At 41.5% G+C, this 17448-nt stretch overlaps 2 protein-coding genes across 3 annotated transcripts; both read right to left on the bottom strand.

Moving 5' to 3' along the window:
• Positions 1 to 70: 70 nt before the first annotated feature.
• LOC125718460 (cytochrome P450 2K1-like) lies at positions 71 to 3764 on the bottom strand (the record flags this gene model as incomplete). The annotated part of the gene is made up of 7 exons (XM_048992315.1): positions 71 to 471; positions 590 to 731; positions 1465 to 1649; positions 1813 to 1957; positions 2052 to 2248; positions 3073 to 3222; positions 3596 to 3764. Coding segments are annotated over 7 exons (1176 nt in total), but the record flags the coding sequence as incomplete, so codon positions are not given.
• A 4429-nt stretch (positions 3765 to 8193) lies between these two features.
• Positions 8194 to 13731, bottom strand: LOC125717458 (cytochrome P450 2K1-like). 2 transcript variants are annotated; one of them, XM_048990397.1, is made up of 9 exons: positions 12814 to 13168; positions 11686 to 11848; positions 11432 to 11581; positions 10245 to 10405; positions 9888 to 10067; positions 9439 to 9583; positions 9063 to 9244; positions 8845 to 8986; positions 8194 to 8697 (listed from the first exon to the last, which is right to left on the bottom strand). In XM_048990397.1, the coding sequence occupies exons 1-9, from the start codon at positions 13006 to 13008 to the stop codon at positions 8504 to 8506; spliced, it is 1512 nt and encodes a 503-aa protein (XP_048846354.1). In that variant the 5' UTR covers positions 13009 to 13168; the 3' UTR covers positions 8194 to 8503. The 2 variants fall into 2 exon arrangements, with proteins under 2 accessions (XP_048846354.1, XP_048846355.1); XM_048990398.1 differs by lacking the exon at positions 11432 to 11581 and having other exon boundaries at positions 12814 to 13731.
• Positions 13732 to 17448: the final 3717 nt, after the last annotated feature.

The following is a 17448-nucleotide window of genomic DNA, read 5'->3' as shown; positions in this document are numbered from 1 at the left end:
GCACAGATCGTACCATATAGAGGAAAATTGTAACAAACAACCAAGTAGCAGAATACTCTGACATCATTAATATAATACAATATGTATTCATTTATATGGTGAAATGTTCTTTATACAGTAAATACTGTGCAAACATATTGTGGATTTCAGTTTTTGTTCTTGTTCTATAACACATGCAATGACACATACAATCTATTATTTTTTCACATTTTATTTGCTGTAATTACTCAAGCCATGTGGAGGATGATATCTTACTACATAAAACCATCAAAGTTCAGGAGCTTCAAGCCCGGCTTACAGCACACAGTTTATGTGTAGGCGGGTTGTAGATCAACCCAACAGTTGGAGTGAGGTCCAGGTCAGATTCAGACAGCCCAGGAGGTGGAGTGAACCTGAACTTCTGCAGGAGTGAGGTGAAGAAGAGGAAGATCTCCATCCTGGCCAGACTCTCTCCCAGGCATACTCGGCGTCCTGGAGATTAGATGTGACAATATTTTGTAAGATACGTGAGGGACAGCTATGAGTTTGTTTTCAGGCAGCTAACAAAAGAACAGAACAGAGCTCGTACCAAACACAACCAGCACTGTACCTGCAGAGAAGGGCATGAAGGCATCCCTCTTCATGAACCGACCCTGATCATCCAGGAAGTGGCCGGGGTTGAAGGTATTGGGACTCTCCCATTCACTCTCATCTCTTAGTACAGATGTCAACAATGGGATGACAGCAGTTCCCTGCAGGAAACATAGACATGTGCACCTAAACGCGCGTTACCACCACAATCATCTTCCCATCTCTTTTCCTGGTCAGGGTTGTGGTAGCAGCAGGCCGAGCAGGTCAGACCAGACATGCTTTTCCAAGGACATGGATTCTAGTATTTTCTGCAGGATCCCTAGATGTTCCCAAGTCAGCTGGTAGATATGAACCCTTTGACGTAAACCTCCAGATCTCCAAGCTACACTCCATGTCGGTAACCCCAGGAAGACGTCATTTCATCCGCTTGAACTCCCAACCTTGTTCTTTTGATCATTACCCACAGCTCAAGACCACACATCAGACTGACAGATAAACCACAAGTTACCTGCACTGCCTCCTATTGGGAGCACAATCCTGGGTTACGTAGCTCCTCAAAGTCATCTTTCCATTGTTAAATCCCCAGTCAGAGCAATATCCCCCCTCCCTCTCCTGAAGTGTGCTGAATGGTTTAACCAAAACATCTTTGGAGGCACCTCATTCTGTCCATGGTGTCTCTAAACTCCAATGCACAAGCTTTCGCTTCTGTGACTGCCCTTGCAGTGGCCTTTCTGGGCACCGGTACTATTTCAAACAACCGGTTATGGTTTTTTAATATAAGAATTTAGTTTAAATGATCTGAGTTTATCTCCACAATATTGGAAGCAACACTAGACACACGTACCTATACTCAAGGTGAAAACTGCCCCATGACAAAGCAAAAGCTGGGCTTACCTTCCTGATGTGGTATCCCTGGAAGACCACGTCACAGCTTGTGACATGTGGGAGATTCAGAGGAACTATGTTGGCCATCCTCAGTATCTCATGGACCACAGCGTCAGTATACGGCAGGTTCTTCCTGTCCTCCACTCGAGTCTGCCGACCCCCAATGACCCTGTCCAGCTCCTCCTGGACACGGTCTAACGATGGATGGGGAACAACCAGTATCCCTGTATTAAGGATTAACATGCCTGTCTGCGTGTTAAATCTCTAAATTACATAGATCAGCATTACATAACTGACAGACTACAGTGTATGGGGGTGTTGAGTTACAGACCTGTGTGTATATAAATCTTTCCTCACCTTGGATATGGGGGTATTTGGCCATAAACAGCAGCCCCCAACACAGTGTGGTCGCAGTGGTGTCAGTTCCAGCTGCATTAAGGTTGGTTACGGTGTAGAGAAGGTTCTTCTTGTGATAGTACTGAGAAACTTGCTCCCCAGACTTCTGTTAGAGATGACAGAAGAAGGTTGATTAACGAATACAAAGGTTCCATATCAGAAATAGAAGCCATGTATGACATGTGCAAAGACTGCGGTACCTTGACTTCCTGCTGTCGGAGAAGGAAGGCATCTACAAAGCCTCTCTTGTCCTCAGAATTCAGAGTTTCCTGGAGTTTCCTTATAAGTTCTCTCTCCTGCTCCAAGCTGACCTCAATAGTGTTCATCAGGCTGGTCCATACCTTCAGCCAAGGGCGCAACCTTGGAAAGATGTTGTACAGCTGCCACCAGAAGCATAAGAAATATTAATATATGATATTAACAATGTCTTAACATTAATACTGTGGCAGACACTTAATTTTTCTGTTCTGGACGAGTCACAAATCGTTTTTTATTTTATACACACAATATTCTTAATAGTGTGCACAGTTCAGGTTAATGTGATATTTTAAGCCCTCTAATTAATTAATAAAAATTTTTATATTTTGTTTATACTGGTCATTGAAACAGTGCTTGAAAGCTGCAGAAATTGATAGTATATCGAACATTTAAGTAGTAACTTGTAAATATTTGCATCACTCTATCATTTATCTGGGGTGAACCGTCATTGACACACAGCTTGTACTTGAACTGTAGATGTCACTTATACAGAGGTGATCTACTTGTCATGATTAAGACTCAGTGTTTACTGGTTAAAAATGTTTATTAGATTTCATACACGAGGTCTGTGACAGACCCATCCATGTCACTGAAAAGCATCATGACTACAAGTGTACAATGCAGCAATGGCTAAACCCGGACCAAGTATTCACTACGAACTGTCCAGGTAGCAGCAAGATGACTGATCAATAATAAGTGGTCAAATAATTATTTTTGGATGTTTTGCACATTACTTATTTTTGTAGTTTTTTACACAGATAAATAACTCTGAATCAATCGATCCCTTTTCAAACATTGCACAGATCCATATAATCCATCTTCTGTTCCACTTATCTAGCACAGGATTGAAGTGATATTCAGCATTCAGTCATAATATCTAAATACATACATTACTACTGAATACTCATGCAGTGAATTAAACATATAAATTTAGCATTTTTTGTAAATGTTGTAATATCTAACCTTTGACGTTTGCAAACACCTCTGTCATGTAGTGGATCTCCTCAATAATTTTCTCCTCAATCCCTCGTTTTCCCATCCCAAAGTCACGAAGGGTTGATAGTGCAAAGCGCCTCATCTCCTTCCATGAGTCTCCATTGGCAAACACGATGCCTGTGTGGGTGGAATGTATGTCAGTCAGGTCACGGTGATCTGCTATACGTGTGGAAACCACAGCATTACTGTAAATGTCTGTGTGATCAATGGGCACTGATTGGGATTCCAGCCACAGCTCATCACAGCTCTGAATTAGCAACGAAAATGATGGAAAAACCTGAAATAAAAGAGTTAAAGGCAAGAGAGACACCTGAATTTCATCCTGCAAAAACTGCTGTTATTAAGTTACAAGTTTTATTTGTCGCTAAAACAATTACAGTCATTACAAAATGCAGTGAAATTTGTAGCCAAGTCTGGGAAGAGGGGCTGCAATTTGCAATATGACCCCTTAAATGACCCCAGGAAGCCAGTTAGAGAATCATTTGCATACCGTGCCCTTTTGTAATATCCTTGAATATAGGTGCCATGTCTCGGTCCCCAAATTCTTCAGCAAAATTGATGAGAGCTTCTTTCACTGCCTTATAGCCTGCAAGAACCACAGTTTTCTTTGGGCCAAAGTGAATGGTGGACACAGGTCCATACTTCAGAGATAGCTGGAGAAAATCAGACAAAAAGAGAATATGCCATTATATGTAGAGGTGCATTCTGGGATTCCTCAGGTCAAAGAGCACATGTCCTCATATGTACATGCTGAAACCTATGAGCCCCCCGCCCCACCCGGCATGAGACAGAGCCCCTCCCACAGCTTTGATGCTGGTATGGAGCTGCAGTCTATGGGATGAGCTTGAAGCAATTTGCAACATATCTATTAGCAATTTTTAATTGATCAAATCTAAATAAAAATGGAAATTAATTTTTATTCCGACGTGTTTTCTCGAATTCTGTTGTCTCTAGGCTGCCCATGATAAAGTTTGTTGTATTTATAGAGCTTTGTAAGAAGAATACAAAGAACAAGAGTGACTGATTTGAGTGTCTGAGTCTCGAAACAGTGCTGACTGCCCCCCATTAACAAACACCAATACTCATAACGAAGCGATAATCTCGTGCTTGTTACTGCGTCGAGAAAGTGCATGAAAACTCCCATAAAGGAGAGCAGATGTCTGGGTTTGGTTTACACTGACTGAGTATGTGACTACACAACCTAACATGGTGGTTAAAAATCTTGGTCTATTAGTTGATTCAGATTTCGGTTTTGATGCTCACAGAAGAAGTATTACTTAGAACTGCGTTTTATCATCTACGGAACATAGCCAAGCTTCATACGATGGTCTCCCTTCATGATGCAGAAAAATTAATACATGCCTTTGTAACTTCCAGACTGGATACTGTAATGTCCTCCTATCTGGTTGCCCGTCTGGATCCTTACACTGACTTCAGCTGGTACAGAATGCAGCAGCAGGAGTTCTAACAAACACTAAAAAATTCGATCGCATTACACCTTATATCTTATCCTCCCTTCATTGGCTACCAGTTAAGTCTCGAATTGACTATAAAATACTGCTGTCAACCTATAAAGCACTGAATGGCTTTGCACCAGAATACCTTAGTGACCTGCTGACCTCATATAACTCTCCACCCTTGCTTCGTTCTCAAGCCATGGGATACCTGTTAGTACCTAAGGTAGAAAGAGCTACGGCAGGCTGCAGAGCTTTCTCCTGCAGAGCTCCTCAGCTTTGGAATGGTCTTCCACCGGATGTGCGGGTTTCAGGCTCACTCTCAATATTCAAGTCTAGACTAAAAACACACCTGTTTAGTTTAGCCTATAGGGACACTAGTTCTAGCTCTAGCTAACTCCTCATTCCCAGTCAGACCTACAGTGTGAGGTGTAGAGCTGGGTGGAGATCGGTGCCATTGGCTTTGGATTAACTGGACTGTCAATGTTGTCACTCTAGCTTCGCAATCCCTTGTGGAATTGGAGTGCTGACATTTCAGGGACTCCCCCTGCCTGCATTCCCACTTGCCTCTCCCTCCTGCTGATGCTGCCACAGCCATATCTGCCGAAGCTTGCACTTTGCACTTCATATTGCACTCACCTGACTGTTAGCACTGCCTGTAGTCTTCCCTGCTTTGACTAACTGCACATTTTATTTTCCCTACTCCTCCTGGGGGGTGCTGCCTGGAGACCTCAATCTATCCCTCCCAAGGTTTCTTCCTTCTTGGGAGTTTTTCCTTGCCACTGTCGCCTTTGGCTTGCTCACTGGGGGCTTTGGGTGCGGATGCTGTAAAGCGCTTTCAGACGATGTAATGTTGTGATAATGCGCTATACAAAAATAAATTTATTTATTATTATATTATTGTTATTCCTGTTGCTCTCCTCACTACTGGGGTGGAAACCTTTAGACCCGAGAGCGTCCTTGTTGTAGTTGAGGGGTTTAGTTGTTTTCACTGATCTTCCCAGGTTGGCTGATGCGTTTATATTGTTCTTTGGCCTGATCTATGCCTGCAGTTTGGAGAATCCCAAGAAACTCATCCACATGTTCACCTTCATTGTTCATGTGTTTCGAGGATGATTAGCCACAAAAACAGGGCCTGCTGAGCTTGAAAAATGATTTGTTGAAAAACTGAACTATGTAGCAAACTTGAATGTACCTGGACATAAAGGCTCCATTCATTCCGTGCCTTAATCCAAAAGCACTTAAAATGAGAACACTGCCCTTATCTGCATGTTTGTATGTGAAATATGTTCAAAATTCACTTGAATATACATGTTCATTATTTATGCTTTTTTGAACTGAAGGTCGTGTGTTTGCTCTGTTCTCAGGAAAAATTGTTTAGAAAACTAAACGAAGGATCCTCTGTTTGACTGGTGGCAAGTTGCAGTTACGCAGCTAAGAATTGAATGCTTAGGATAGTATAAATGACTGAATTATTCAGCTATCAAAATGAATGCAGATTAATGTTCTGCTATACATGTTATGGAAGCTGTGTTCGCTGTTTATGTACAGGGTTTTCAAGCAATGATTGTCATGTCCCGCTCATCCGACCCTCCTGTGTGCCACGCCCCCCCTCGTTACCTCATGTGGAATCCCTGTGTTACCAGCTGTGTCTAGCCTGCTGTATTTCAGTGCTTCCCTGTTCGTCCTCCCCAGTCCTGTCATTGATGCTGCTGCCTGTTTTCCCTCGTGTGCCTTGCTGGTTCCCCAATAAACTCCTTGTTTCCTTGACTCCCAGGACTCCGTGCCGATTCGCTGCGTAACACTGATAATGACTGAGTGCTTTTCAAAGGACTGTGTCAGAATGGCATTTGTTAAGGTGTAAACTGTGCTTGGTGAGAGAGAACTGATATTGGATAAAATGTTTTACCATGTTTGAATCTGTTCGGAAAAGTGATCTGATTTTTCACTTGTGATTTATACAGTATATATCCTTTGATAATTGTTAATGATAAGTGCAAGTTGTTTTAGAATGTGAATAAAGAACTTGAATTGCAACAATGTCTGGTGTCCATATTTTTGAGAATTTATTTTAAATCCATTCATCCATCCATCCATTTTCCAAACTGCTTATCCTATTGGGTTGCGGGGGGTCTGGAGCCTATCCCGGAAGTAACGGGCACGAGGCAGGGAACAACCCAGGATGGGGGGCCAGCCCATCGCAGGGCACACTCACACACCATTCACTCACACATGCACACCTATGGGCAATTTAGCAAGTCCAATTAGCCTCAGCATGTTTTTGGACTGTGGGGGGTAACCGGAGTATCCGGAGGAAACCCCACGACGACATGGGGAGAACATGCAAACTCCACACACATGTGACCCAGGCAGAGTGGGCCGTTAAGAGTGGTTCACCTGGTGGAGTGAAACGTTTCTGCCTTTCAAGAGAGAAGTCCAGTTACCATGATTCAGCCACCAGACAGTTTCACCTGGATGACTGAGAATCTTCACAGACTTGGGAACAGTTGTTGTCCAAGGCAGCAACACAAGCTTCAGGAGAAATCACATCCGTCCCAGCACGTTACAGAAACTATTTTTTCGGAATAAAAATCAATAAATGCCCTCCTCCCTCCTTCACATACTAATACAATTACCTTAATTTCCCAAAGAATCCCATAAAAAAATTTTAAGAATTACATAATACTCATCCAGATTGACTTTTGCCTGCTATAATATTCTACCAGATATCACTGTTTGTGTTTCGAAACACCCGACACCTTTCCTGCCACAGGAGTGGGACTCCTCATATGCATCATGAGCCCATCACTACGCCGGATCACTCAGTAGGACACTCAGGCAAGCAGGAGACAATGGGGAGATCACAGGATGTTCTGCAATGGTACATGGAGGTAACCTGTCACATAGAGAGACCTGGTGAAACCAGTTATGTAAGCTAGTTAATCACAGATACAAAGTGCAGCTGTCAGCACCGAGGGGAGAGAGACTGGGGCGAAGGGGGCATGGTGCCGGTGGTGGATCTGAACTATGGAGTGAAGGGTCACTGAGGTAATTCTTATTCTTAAAAGTTGCAGAAAATCACTATATTTTCAACCTTCTTCTTCTAACTGCTTATCCTGTTTAGGGTCACAAGGAAGCCAGGCAGTTAGGGGCACAAGCCTGGGGCACAGCCTGGGTGAGACACATGTAAGTGCATGTACAGTCATATGCTATGAGCCATTAAGAGACACAAGTCAGTCTAAATGTCTCTGGCCGAATACCTTTGGACTTTAGGAGGTACCCAAGGGAGACCGACGTAACATATGGAAGATATACGAAGTACAGAAGCAGGGTTAGACAGTGTCCCTGGGAAACTGGGTTACGGGTTGGGAGTTACTTATGGGCCCAATGGTGAAGTCACTCTACCAGGCACAGGATCTGACCCAGCAACCTTCCGATCATGATTAGTCGTCCTAACCTACAGAGCCACAGCACGACATTTCATGATAGCCAAGCTCTATTTGGAACAAATTTAATGTATTGCTGGCTTTCATTATAATAATGGCACTTGATGGCTCATTGATCTGAGACTGAGGCTTCTAAAAGATATAATTCACTTTAGAAAATCTGCTTAAAAAAACAAACAGGCTTAAACTGGTGCTCAATATACAACTTTATTAACAAGATCTATAGCAAGGTACACTGATACAAGGAAAATGTCACATTCCAAGCAGTTCATAGCAAAAGGTTTTCTGCCAATCAGCCCTTTCCTTGATGGAAGGAAAACTCCTAAAATTGATCCTGTAGCAGACGTGACAATGAGTCATTCTCTAGTTATCCTATTGTTCTTCTTTCCTTCTCTTTTAAGTAAGTATTACACTTTATCACATGTAATAACTCAAGTAATGATGAGTGATTACCTACCATTACAATATAATATTTCCTTGCAAACCGCTGTTGCTTCATTAGCTTCTGACCCGAGGTTGAGCGCACAGTGTGTGGGGGGTGGGAGAGACTGTAAACCCAAACACGGGAGTCAGGTCCAGATCCGATACAGACACTCCGGGCGGCGGAGTGAAATGGAACCTCTGCAGAAGCGTGGTGAAGAAGAGGAAGATCTCCATCCTGGCCAGACTTTCTCCAATGCATAACCGACGCCCTGGAGAAAGAATAGATATAGAGATAGTCTCTGCTTATTAAGACAGATAATGGACAACAATATGTCTGTATTCAGGCAGTTAATGAGAAAGGAAGAAGTGCAGAAAATAAGTGTTTTATGAAAGTACGAGACCAGCATGAGCTGTACCTGCAGAGAAGGGCATGAAGGCATCCCTCTTCTTGAAAAGACCCTGATCATCCAGGAAGTGGCCGGGGTTGAAGGTATTGGGACTCTCCCATTCACTCTCATCACTCAGTACCGACGACAACAGTAGAGTAACTGCAGTTCCCTACAGAACATGTGCAATTGTAGTACAGTGTACAGCAATATTAATACCTACTAGTTTATAAGTGATGATTTTTTACCTTCTTGATACTGTAACCCTGAAGCACCACATCACAGCTGGTGCTGTGTCGCACTAGTGGAGTAACTTGTGCCACCCTCTGTATCTCATGGATCACAGCATCTGTATACGGCAGGTTCTTCCTGTCCTCCACTCGAGTCTGCCGTCCCCCAATGACCCTGTCCAGCTCCTCCTGGACACGGTCTAACGATGGATGGGGAACAACCAGTATTTCCGAATGCTCGAGAACACCTAACAATGTGTGTCTTTAATACATGCAGGGTTAACCTTCTCATCTATGGGACTTAATGTGACACATTTCAGTGTTTTAGCAGGTTTATATCCCTAGAGTGTGGTGTGGCTCTCCTGTGATTTTTAAGCACATGTGCTGTCATCACCTTGGACATGGGGGTATTTGGCCATCAGCAGCAGTCCCCAGCGCAGTGTGTTTGCAGTGGTGTCAGTTCCAGCTGCAAACAGGTTAGCCACAGACATTAAGAGGTTCTCATCATGGTAGTAGGCAGACACTTTCTCCCTGGATTTCTGTCGGGGAAAATAAAACAACATCAGACATTGCGATCAACAACAGAGAACTAATTTACGGTAACACTTTACTGGAGGGGGCACAAATAATGTAGTATTACGCTCTTATTTTTAAAATTACCCATAGTCTAAGTTTTAGTTACATACTGATGTCATGTTTGTTCATCATTAATGAATTGTGCAGCATCTTTTCTCTTATGTAGCTACTGTGTCTATGCATGATTTGTAATTTAGTAATAACTGTTACTTTCTTGGAATTTCTTTTGGGATTTGAGTAGCTATTAGCTGTCAATGAGCCCAGAACCTTTATCTTTTGTTGGTGGATAAGAAAGGAATCCACGAAACCTCTGCGTTCCTCAAGGTTCAGGGTTTCCCGAAGTTTTCCGATCATTTGTTTTATCTGTGTTAGTGTGAATTTGAAACCCTCCATCAGAACTTTCCTGTCCTTAAGCCACCAGCCCAGCCAAGGAAACATGTCATAAATCTGCCAGAAGAAGGAGAAGACAAGTCACAAAGCGGTCGGTGGTTTGTTCGTACTGAAGTCTAAAACCATTATTGAAACCAGGTAAACGCAAAGAAATGTGATCTTTTTAAAACATCTTTCTGTGTCTGGTTGTCAAAGACACATTCATTAGACACAGTAAAATACAATTAAAAATACCAGGACTCCAGGTGACGCCATGAGCTGGACATTTCGTTTAGTCTGTGTGACCATTTCCTGGAAGTGAGGGTCTTCATAATCGAACCTGTCGCCGTAAATAATGGATGAAATGATGTTGCAGGTGGTATGCATCAGTTCTTCTGTGTTGTCGAATGGTGAGCCTGTCAGCAGAGAATAAGGGAAGGAAAATGCACAAAGAATTACGTAGTGATTCAATTGAAATCTGGCTTATATCTTGATTAAAAATGAAAACAGAATGACATTTCATCCACCCATCTTCCAACAACGTTTAATGACATTTAAAATTAAGAATTTCAAATAGCTGAAATGCCCTGATTTTGCTGTGTGTTGCCTTATAATAATCGTGTTGCTTTATAATAACTGTTATACAATTTTTAAATGGTTCAGCGCATTTTTATTGGAATTTATTTTGCTTTTAGTTTTGAAATAAAATATAGTCCACATCTACAATAAACTCAACAAATCATATAAAATAAATACTTTCACTGTAATAAAAAATATCTGCGTTACCACCCGTGTGGAGTAGCAATAAAAAGGCCAGTAGGATGTTGGGTTACATCTCTAGGTGTGTGGAGTTTAAGTCAAGGGAGGTGATGCTACGATTATATAATTCCTTGGTAAGACCCCACCTAGAATATTGTGTGCAGGTTTGGTCACCATACCTTAAGAAGGACATTGCTGCCTTGGAAAAGGTGCAGCGTAGGGCTACGAGAATGATTCCTGGTCTTAGAGGAATGACTTATGAGGAGAGGTTAGCTGAGCTGAATCTGTTCAGCCTTGAGCAAAAGAGACTAAGGGGGGACATGATCCAGGTATATAAGATTCTAACAGGTCTGGATGCTGTTCAGCCAAATGGCTACTTCAATATTAGTTTAAATACTAGAACCCGTGGCCATAGGTGGAAATTAGTGGGAGAACATTCTAAACTGAATTTGAGAAAACACTTCTTTACACAGCGTGTAGTTAGAGTATGGAATAGTCTTCCTGTTCATGTAGTGCAAGCTAAAATCCTGGGTTCCTTTAAATCAGAGCTAGATAAGATTCTAACAACTTAGAGCTATTAGTTAAGTTCTCCCCAAATGACCTTGATGAGCCGAATGGTCTCCTCTCGTTTATAAATTTCTTGTCTTCTTATGATATTTCATGTAACTTCACCATTATCTAACCTTTAAAGTTTTCAAACACTTCTGTAAGGTAGTGGATCTCCTCAACAATTTTCTCCTCACTTCCTCGTTTTCCCATCCCAAAGTCACGAAGGGTTGATAGTGCAAAGCGCCTCATCTCCTTCCATGAGTCTCCATTGGCAAACACGATGCCTGTGTGGGTGGAATGTATGTCAGTGTCACGGTGATCTATATGTATGGAAAAATGACCCCATGAAGCTACAAATTCTTGAACAGTTAAACAATCATTTGCGTACCATGGCCTTTTGCATAATCTTTGAATACAGGTGGTATTTCTCGGTCCCCAAATTCTTCACCCAAGTTGATGAGAGCTTCTTTCACTGCCTGATAGCCTGCAACCACCACAGTTTTCTTTGGGCCAAAGTGAATGGTGTACACAGGTCCATACTTCTGAGATAGCTAGAGAAAATCAGACAATTGCCATTATATAGAAAGGTGCATTTTGGGATTCCTCACATGTACATATGCAGAAAGCTTTCCTATAACCACAGACATTAAATACACAGTTAAAAATGTCAACAAAATCTGAGGTATAATGTAAATTTTGTTTAGTAATGCATTTAGTTCATATTTTGACACAACAAATAAAATATAATTCAACATAAATAAAATTTTGCACGTTTTTTTTTTCATTGAACACATTTTTCTTTATTGTTTTTATATCATTTGGACAAAGAATAATCTTCTGATGTGTGTAGTGAAAGTCCTTTACGCCTAACAAAGGATCATCGTAAGGACCTGATTAAAATGTAAAATAATCCTTTCAGGGCTCCCAGAGCAAAATAAATTGCAGTGATCAGACAACTAACTTGGTATTATGCAACTGGTGAGCCACAGATCACAGCACGGGTGGGCTGGCAGAAAATCAGACAGGCCGGTCCCATAAAAATTCATCTGGTGACAAAATCACACTTCAGAATCAACTACATATTGTTTATCAGTTTTTGAATGACCCACGGCATTACTAAGACAAGATGAACAAAGAGAAAAGATTGACTATTTGCCTTTCCACAGCACATTTCCTCCGACTGCTCTAACCAGAAACACACAAACCTGTCAGACACGAACGTTTTATCACACTGTATCGCTCACTGTGAATGCTAAATGGGGGCTACCTGCACCCATCTGTGCCTCCACACTAGGTATTATTGTCATAATTGTTCACTCTGTGATTTCTGTGCCGTGAAACAGTGCTTGTACTCCGACTGTAACAATGTATATTTGTCATCTCCCACCACAGAGGATATGTTTGTTTTTACAAAACAAATTCTAAAGATCAAAGTATTTAGCTATTCATTAACCACAACTTGAAAAGGAATAACTATAGTACAAACACAGATAAAATCTGTAAATTCCATGTGTACCTGGAAGAGGCTCAGATGAAGTGTCTTGAGATCCAGCTGCAGTAGGTTTCCCAGAAGAGGCAAAGGTCTGGGTCCTGGAGGCTCCTTGCCTCGGTTTTGTGTGTTGATCAGCAGATACAGGATCAAAAGCACCAGTACAGAAACAAGCAGGGTGACCAAACTGGGAATCTGGAAAAGTTCCTGTACTACAGCCATAGTTTCTCTGTACTCCAAAGCGCTTATGAGTTATTTATTGGATGAGGAAGCCGCACCCTTTATGGCCGGCTTCCCAGTAGGAGGAGTAAGAGACTAAAACGCTAAACAGAGCAAACAGTGGTTTATACAGTACAAGAGCGTTTCCACTCCTAGCCACGCCCCTCCAGTGGAGCAGCCAATGACAGCATAGGATGTGTTACTTAAATCCTGTCACGCCCCCTCTCTGTACAAAAAGCAGACATTGTGTACCTGAAACGCCAGTGGCTTTCATTTATTCTCCATTTTTTTTATTTTAATCACAATAAGAATTACTATGAATTGTTACCAGTTACTGTTACTGTTTCTGGACCCCCTGCTCTGTTTAGTGTGGAAATCAGTTGTTTTAATTTGTTTTTATTTTTGGGGGGGTCCCTATTTTCATGTAAGTTATCTTCTTTTTGGACTTCAACTAATCTTTACCTTTTTAAACTGAAAGAATCTTATCCAATAAACCTGATTCCCTCCTCTCCGTGAATAGAACCAAAACTTTATAAATTTATAAATAAGATCTGTAAAGATCTGTATACTGGAGATCTCACACACTACAGAACTGAACTATGATTAAAAAGGTCAATTTAAAAATATGTGACTGGCAGGTGACCAGCTGACCGTACATAACATCATCAGACTGACCATCTTCTGGAACTCTGAGGCATCATATTCAAGGCTGTTGCCATAGACAAGTATTACACTGCTTCAGTGGTGTTAGATGATTGGCCTGAAAGCAAGGATAAGGAGATCATGAAAGTGCTTAGCATTTATATAATAATCATAAAATAATAATATATAATAATAATTAATATAATAATTATAGCTTCCATTACTTTTCCAATTATTTAAAGTTAAACTGATTGCCCTATAGTTTGCTGGATTGCTTAGATCCCCTTTTTTGAATATGGACGTTATATGAGAAGGTGCCACACCAGCAGATAAGGATTTCTGGAATAGTAAAGTTAAAGGTTGGCTAACAATATCTATCATCTCTTTCAAAACTACAGATAAGATGCCATCAGGGCAACATGTAAGCCCTGGCAGATAAGGCATAAGTGGGCAGCATAAGTGGGAGAGAAATGCCAGTGGGAACGCAGGCACGTGCTTCAGCAATGTTAAATGGGAAAAACATTTATGTCATAACTTAAAAAACATTTGAATCACTGTAAAACAAACACGGGCTGAAGGGTCATTGAGGCAATATTTGTACTTGAAAGTACATAAATTCATTATGCATCCAACAATCTTCTTGTAGCCGTTTATCCTAGAGCACAAGGTTGGGGGACGCCCTGGACTGCACGCCAGCCCTTTGTAGAGCATATGCTCGCATACTATGGGCAATTTAGAGACAGCAGTTTGCCTAACTGTGTGTTTTGGAGGAAATCTTCACAAGGAGACCATTTGAACTCCACACAAACATTGGAAGTGAGATTTCATACCAGACCCGGCAGTTGCGATGCCATTAAACCAGCCTGTTATGTGATTTAATTTTATGATATTGAATTAAAGGTAAACATTTCTGTCCTGGCCACCCAAACCACTATATGCCAACTGTCATTCACACAGATAGCTAGTTTCTTCAAATCTCTGTGCGGTGCTACGGTGTTGTATTTGATCGAAGCCTTTGTTCCAATGCACACAAACAAAAACATTTGAACAGAAAATCCTCCTGTGTAACGGAACTAAACTCAGCAAACCATGGCCCTGTAATGCTGTGTTTAAATGGAGGATCTTCAGTGGTAATCAGGTGTCACTTATAGCTCATTGGAAGCAGATGGTGGTTAAGTCTCACTGCTGCCATCATGGGGTGAACCTGCGCCATGACATGGCAGGTATATCAATGGCTAGATATCACTGCCCAAATACTACCATAATACTACAAGCTGTGAGGAAAAAGGGCGGCTGACTAATCAACAACTGGCCACCATATTCAAATTTTCCCACTTTCCATTTTGTCTTCCGTACACATACTGGCTACTTTCTCACAAATATATCTGAATCAGCTGGTCTTTCTAAAACATTCCACACACTCATTCAATGTTCTGTACCACTTTGTCTGTACAGACTGCCAGCGATCCATTACTCACGTTTATGATATGATTTATGTATATTTTTTCAGTACATCAAATTGACATATATATAATTAGCATTTTTTAATGAATAAGCTAACCATTACATTTTTCAGACACCTTTGTTATGCAGCAGATCTCTTGAATGATTTTAAGGTAAATCACCTCATCTCCTTGCATGAATCCCCTGAATGACATCGGATTACTTTAATTTATATTTGCCTACCTTCAAGCATTACTGTAAATCTATGCATTTTATTGTATTATTATGGATTAATATTCCAATATCTCTCTAATCACAGCTCTACTCACTGTGATCCAGTGTAACTCACCTAACAAGGATTTCCATGAAGGGATCATGTAGAAACATGCAGTTATTTGACTGCGTTTATTTTCATACTATGCCCTTGGGAGAAATCATTAAATACTGGCTGTATCTCCCAGTCTCCAAACTAGACTGAACCCTGTCTACCCCATTGACCTCCCCCATTGTATTTGCAATTATGGGGTTAAATCAGACTTTGATTCAAAACCTCCATTTATTGCGCCACTGTTTCTCTGTGTCCCTGGTGATATACTGATAAAGAATGAACCCATTGCATTGTTGAGCTAAACATGTGCTCCCAGAACAGCAGTAATGCAGAAGTTTGGAATTTTTGTCCATAGTGTAAGTTTGTTACCTTAACTGTAAGAAACTGATACATTAAATGCTTATTTGGTAATCCCACCACTGCCTGAATTATAAACAATGCAGAGTTATAGCATTTAGGCACTGTAAGTATTCCTTTATTTTCTAGATGCCTCATTTTCATATTTACATTTATGTACCAGCCCAAAATGACCTCTGCTCCCATCCTGTCCACCCCACTGAAACGTTTCTGGCTCCAGAACTGCTCAGAAAGATCTCATGCTGGTCTACAACAACTTATAGGATAATTGTAAGCTTATCATAACGTACCAGTTACTTTCAACTTTCACTGTACATGTTCATACCCAGCAACCTTACTGTGGGAGTAACTGCATCTCTCCACTGCGGAACAGCTTTTACCAGATTCTTTGTAATTCTCTTTATTGCCTCATTTTCACTGCAGCCAGTTTGCATGCAGCCAAAACAAACGGCGCAGAGCTGCTTGAGGTGCTGAGGCACAGAAGAGGAGCATTTCAAAGCAAACCGCTATTCTCTGGGCTTCCTCTTGCTCCAGTCCAAATGTGCAGTAGCTGCAAACACAACATTATTTCCTGTTACCCGAGCTCTCTGTGGGTCAGATGTAATCAGCTGTTAGCGTGCACTGGAATGCTGTGATGATATCTTACTCATGTGGAACTGAGGCCTACCAAACAAACAAAATACTCCACAAAAAATGTGCTTAAAAACAACATGTCTTGGGCTTTTTGGATTCTGTAGGACATGTCGCTGTGTGATGTGAAAGACATGCAAAATGTTAAGTAAATGCAGAAAAAATTGTATGTTAATAATGTATATGAATATAATTTAAAACAAGCCCAGCCAGAGCTGGATTAAATTGCCCCAGATGGGGAGGGGGTTGGATGCTGAAGATAAAATGTCCTAAGCATGGGGGTTGGGTTACAATGGGGCTCCGGAAAGGGATCCTCGCTCTCCCCCCTTATGTGAGCCTGGGGGCTCCTTTCCCTTGTGGTTGGTGTAGAGAAGACAGAAGACAAGAAGAACCAGCAGGGCAGCAACAAGAGTGCAAACACTGGGGGTTTGTACAAGTTCCTGCACCAGAGCTATAGCTGAGCTGTGATGTTCTGTCTGCATATTTCGTTTAAAAGGACGGCCATTTTATCGTGATCCAAATCCGCAGTTTAAAGACAGGGAAAAAGTTGAAAAGTCGATACGCAGAGTGTGGGACAAATTACCAAGTCAAAGATGAAGAGCAAGCAGCAATCTGACACAGAAAGCAGGTTGTGAAACCAAATCACATTAAGGTGGGACACTCAGTACTTCTCACAGAGATTATCGAACTCCAGGAGCCTTTATCCCATTCCAAAGAATCGAGTAGGTGAGCTGTAGGTGTGCTTTTGTATTAAATTATTATACGTTTGCTTTTATGTAGAACAATGGTTCTCAAACCATTGCACAGGAGCTCTTCGCAATGGCGTGTGAAGGTAGAATTTAAGTGTCAGTCGTAATGGTGGTATGCAGCAAAGGCATGGTGAGGGACAGGGCTGTTTGTCATACAGCTATACAAGACATGACAGCTATACAATTAAGAGATACCTCCCCCCCCCACACACACACATACACCTCCTTCACACATCATGTCTTGTTGAGTGTCACTCAGGTAGGCATGCAGCAGATCCAATGTTTTTAAATGAC

The sequence above is a fragment of the Brienomyrus brachyistius genome, chromosome 22, assembly GCF_023856365.1.
Source record: "Brienomyrus brachyistius isolate T26 chromosome 22, BBRACH_0.4, whole genome shotgun sequence".
NCBI lineage: Eukaryota > Metazoa > Chordata > Actinopteri > Osteoglossiformes > Mormyridae > Brienomyrus > Brienomyrus brachyistius.
The sequence above is the reverse complement of the archived record's forward strand: the minus strand, read 5'-3'. Positions and strand labels throughout refer to the sequence as shown.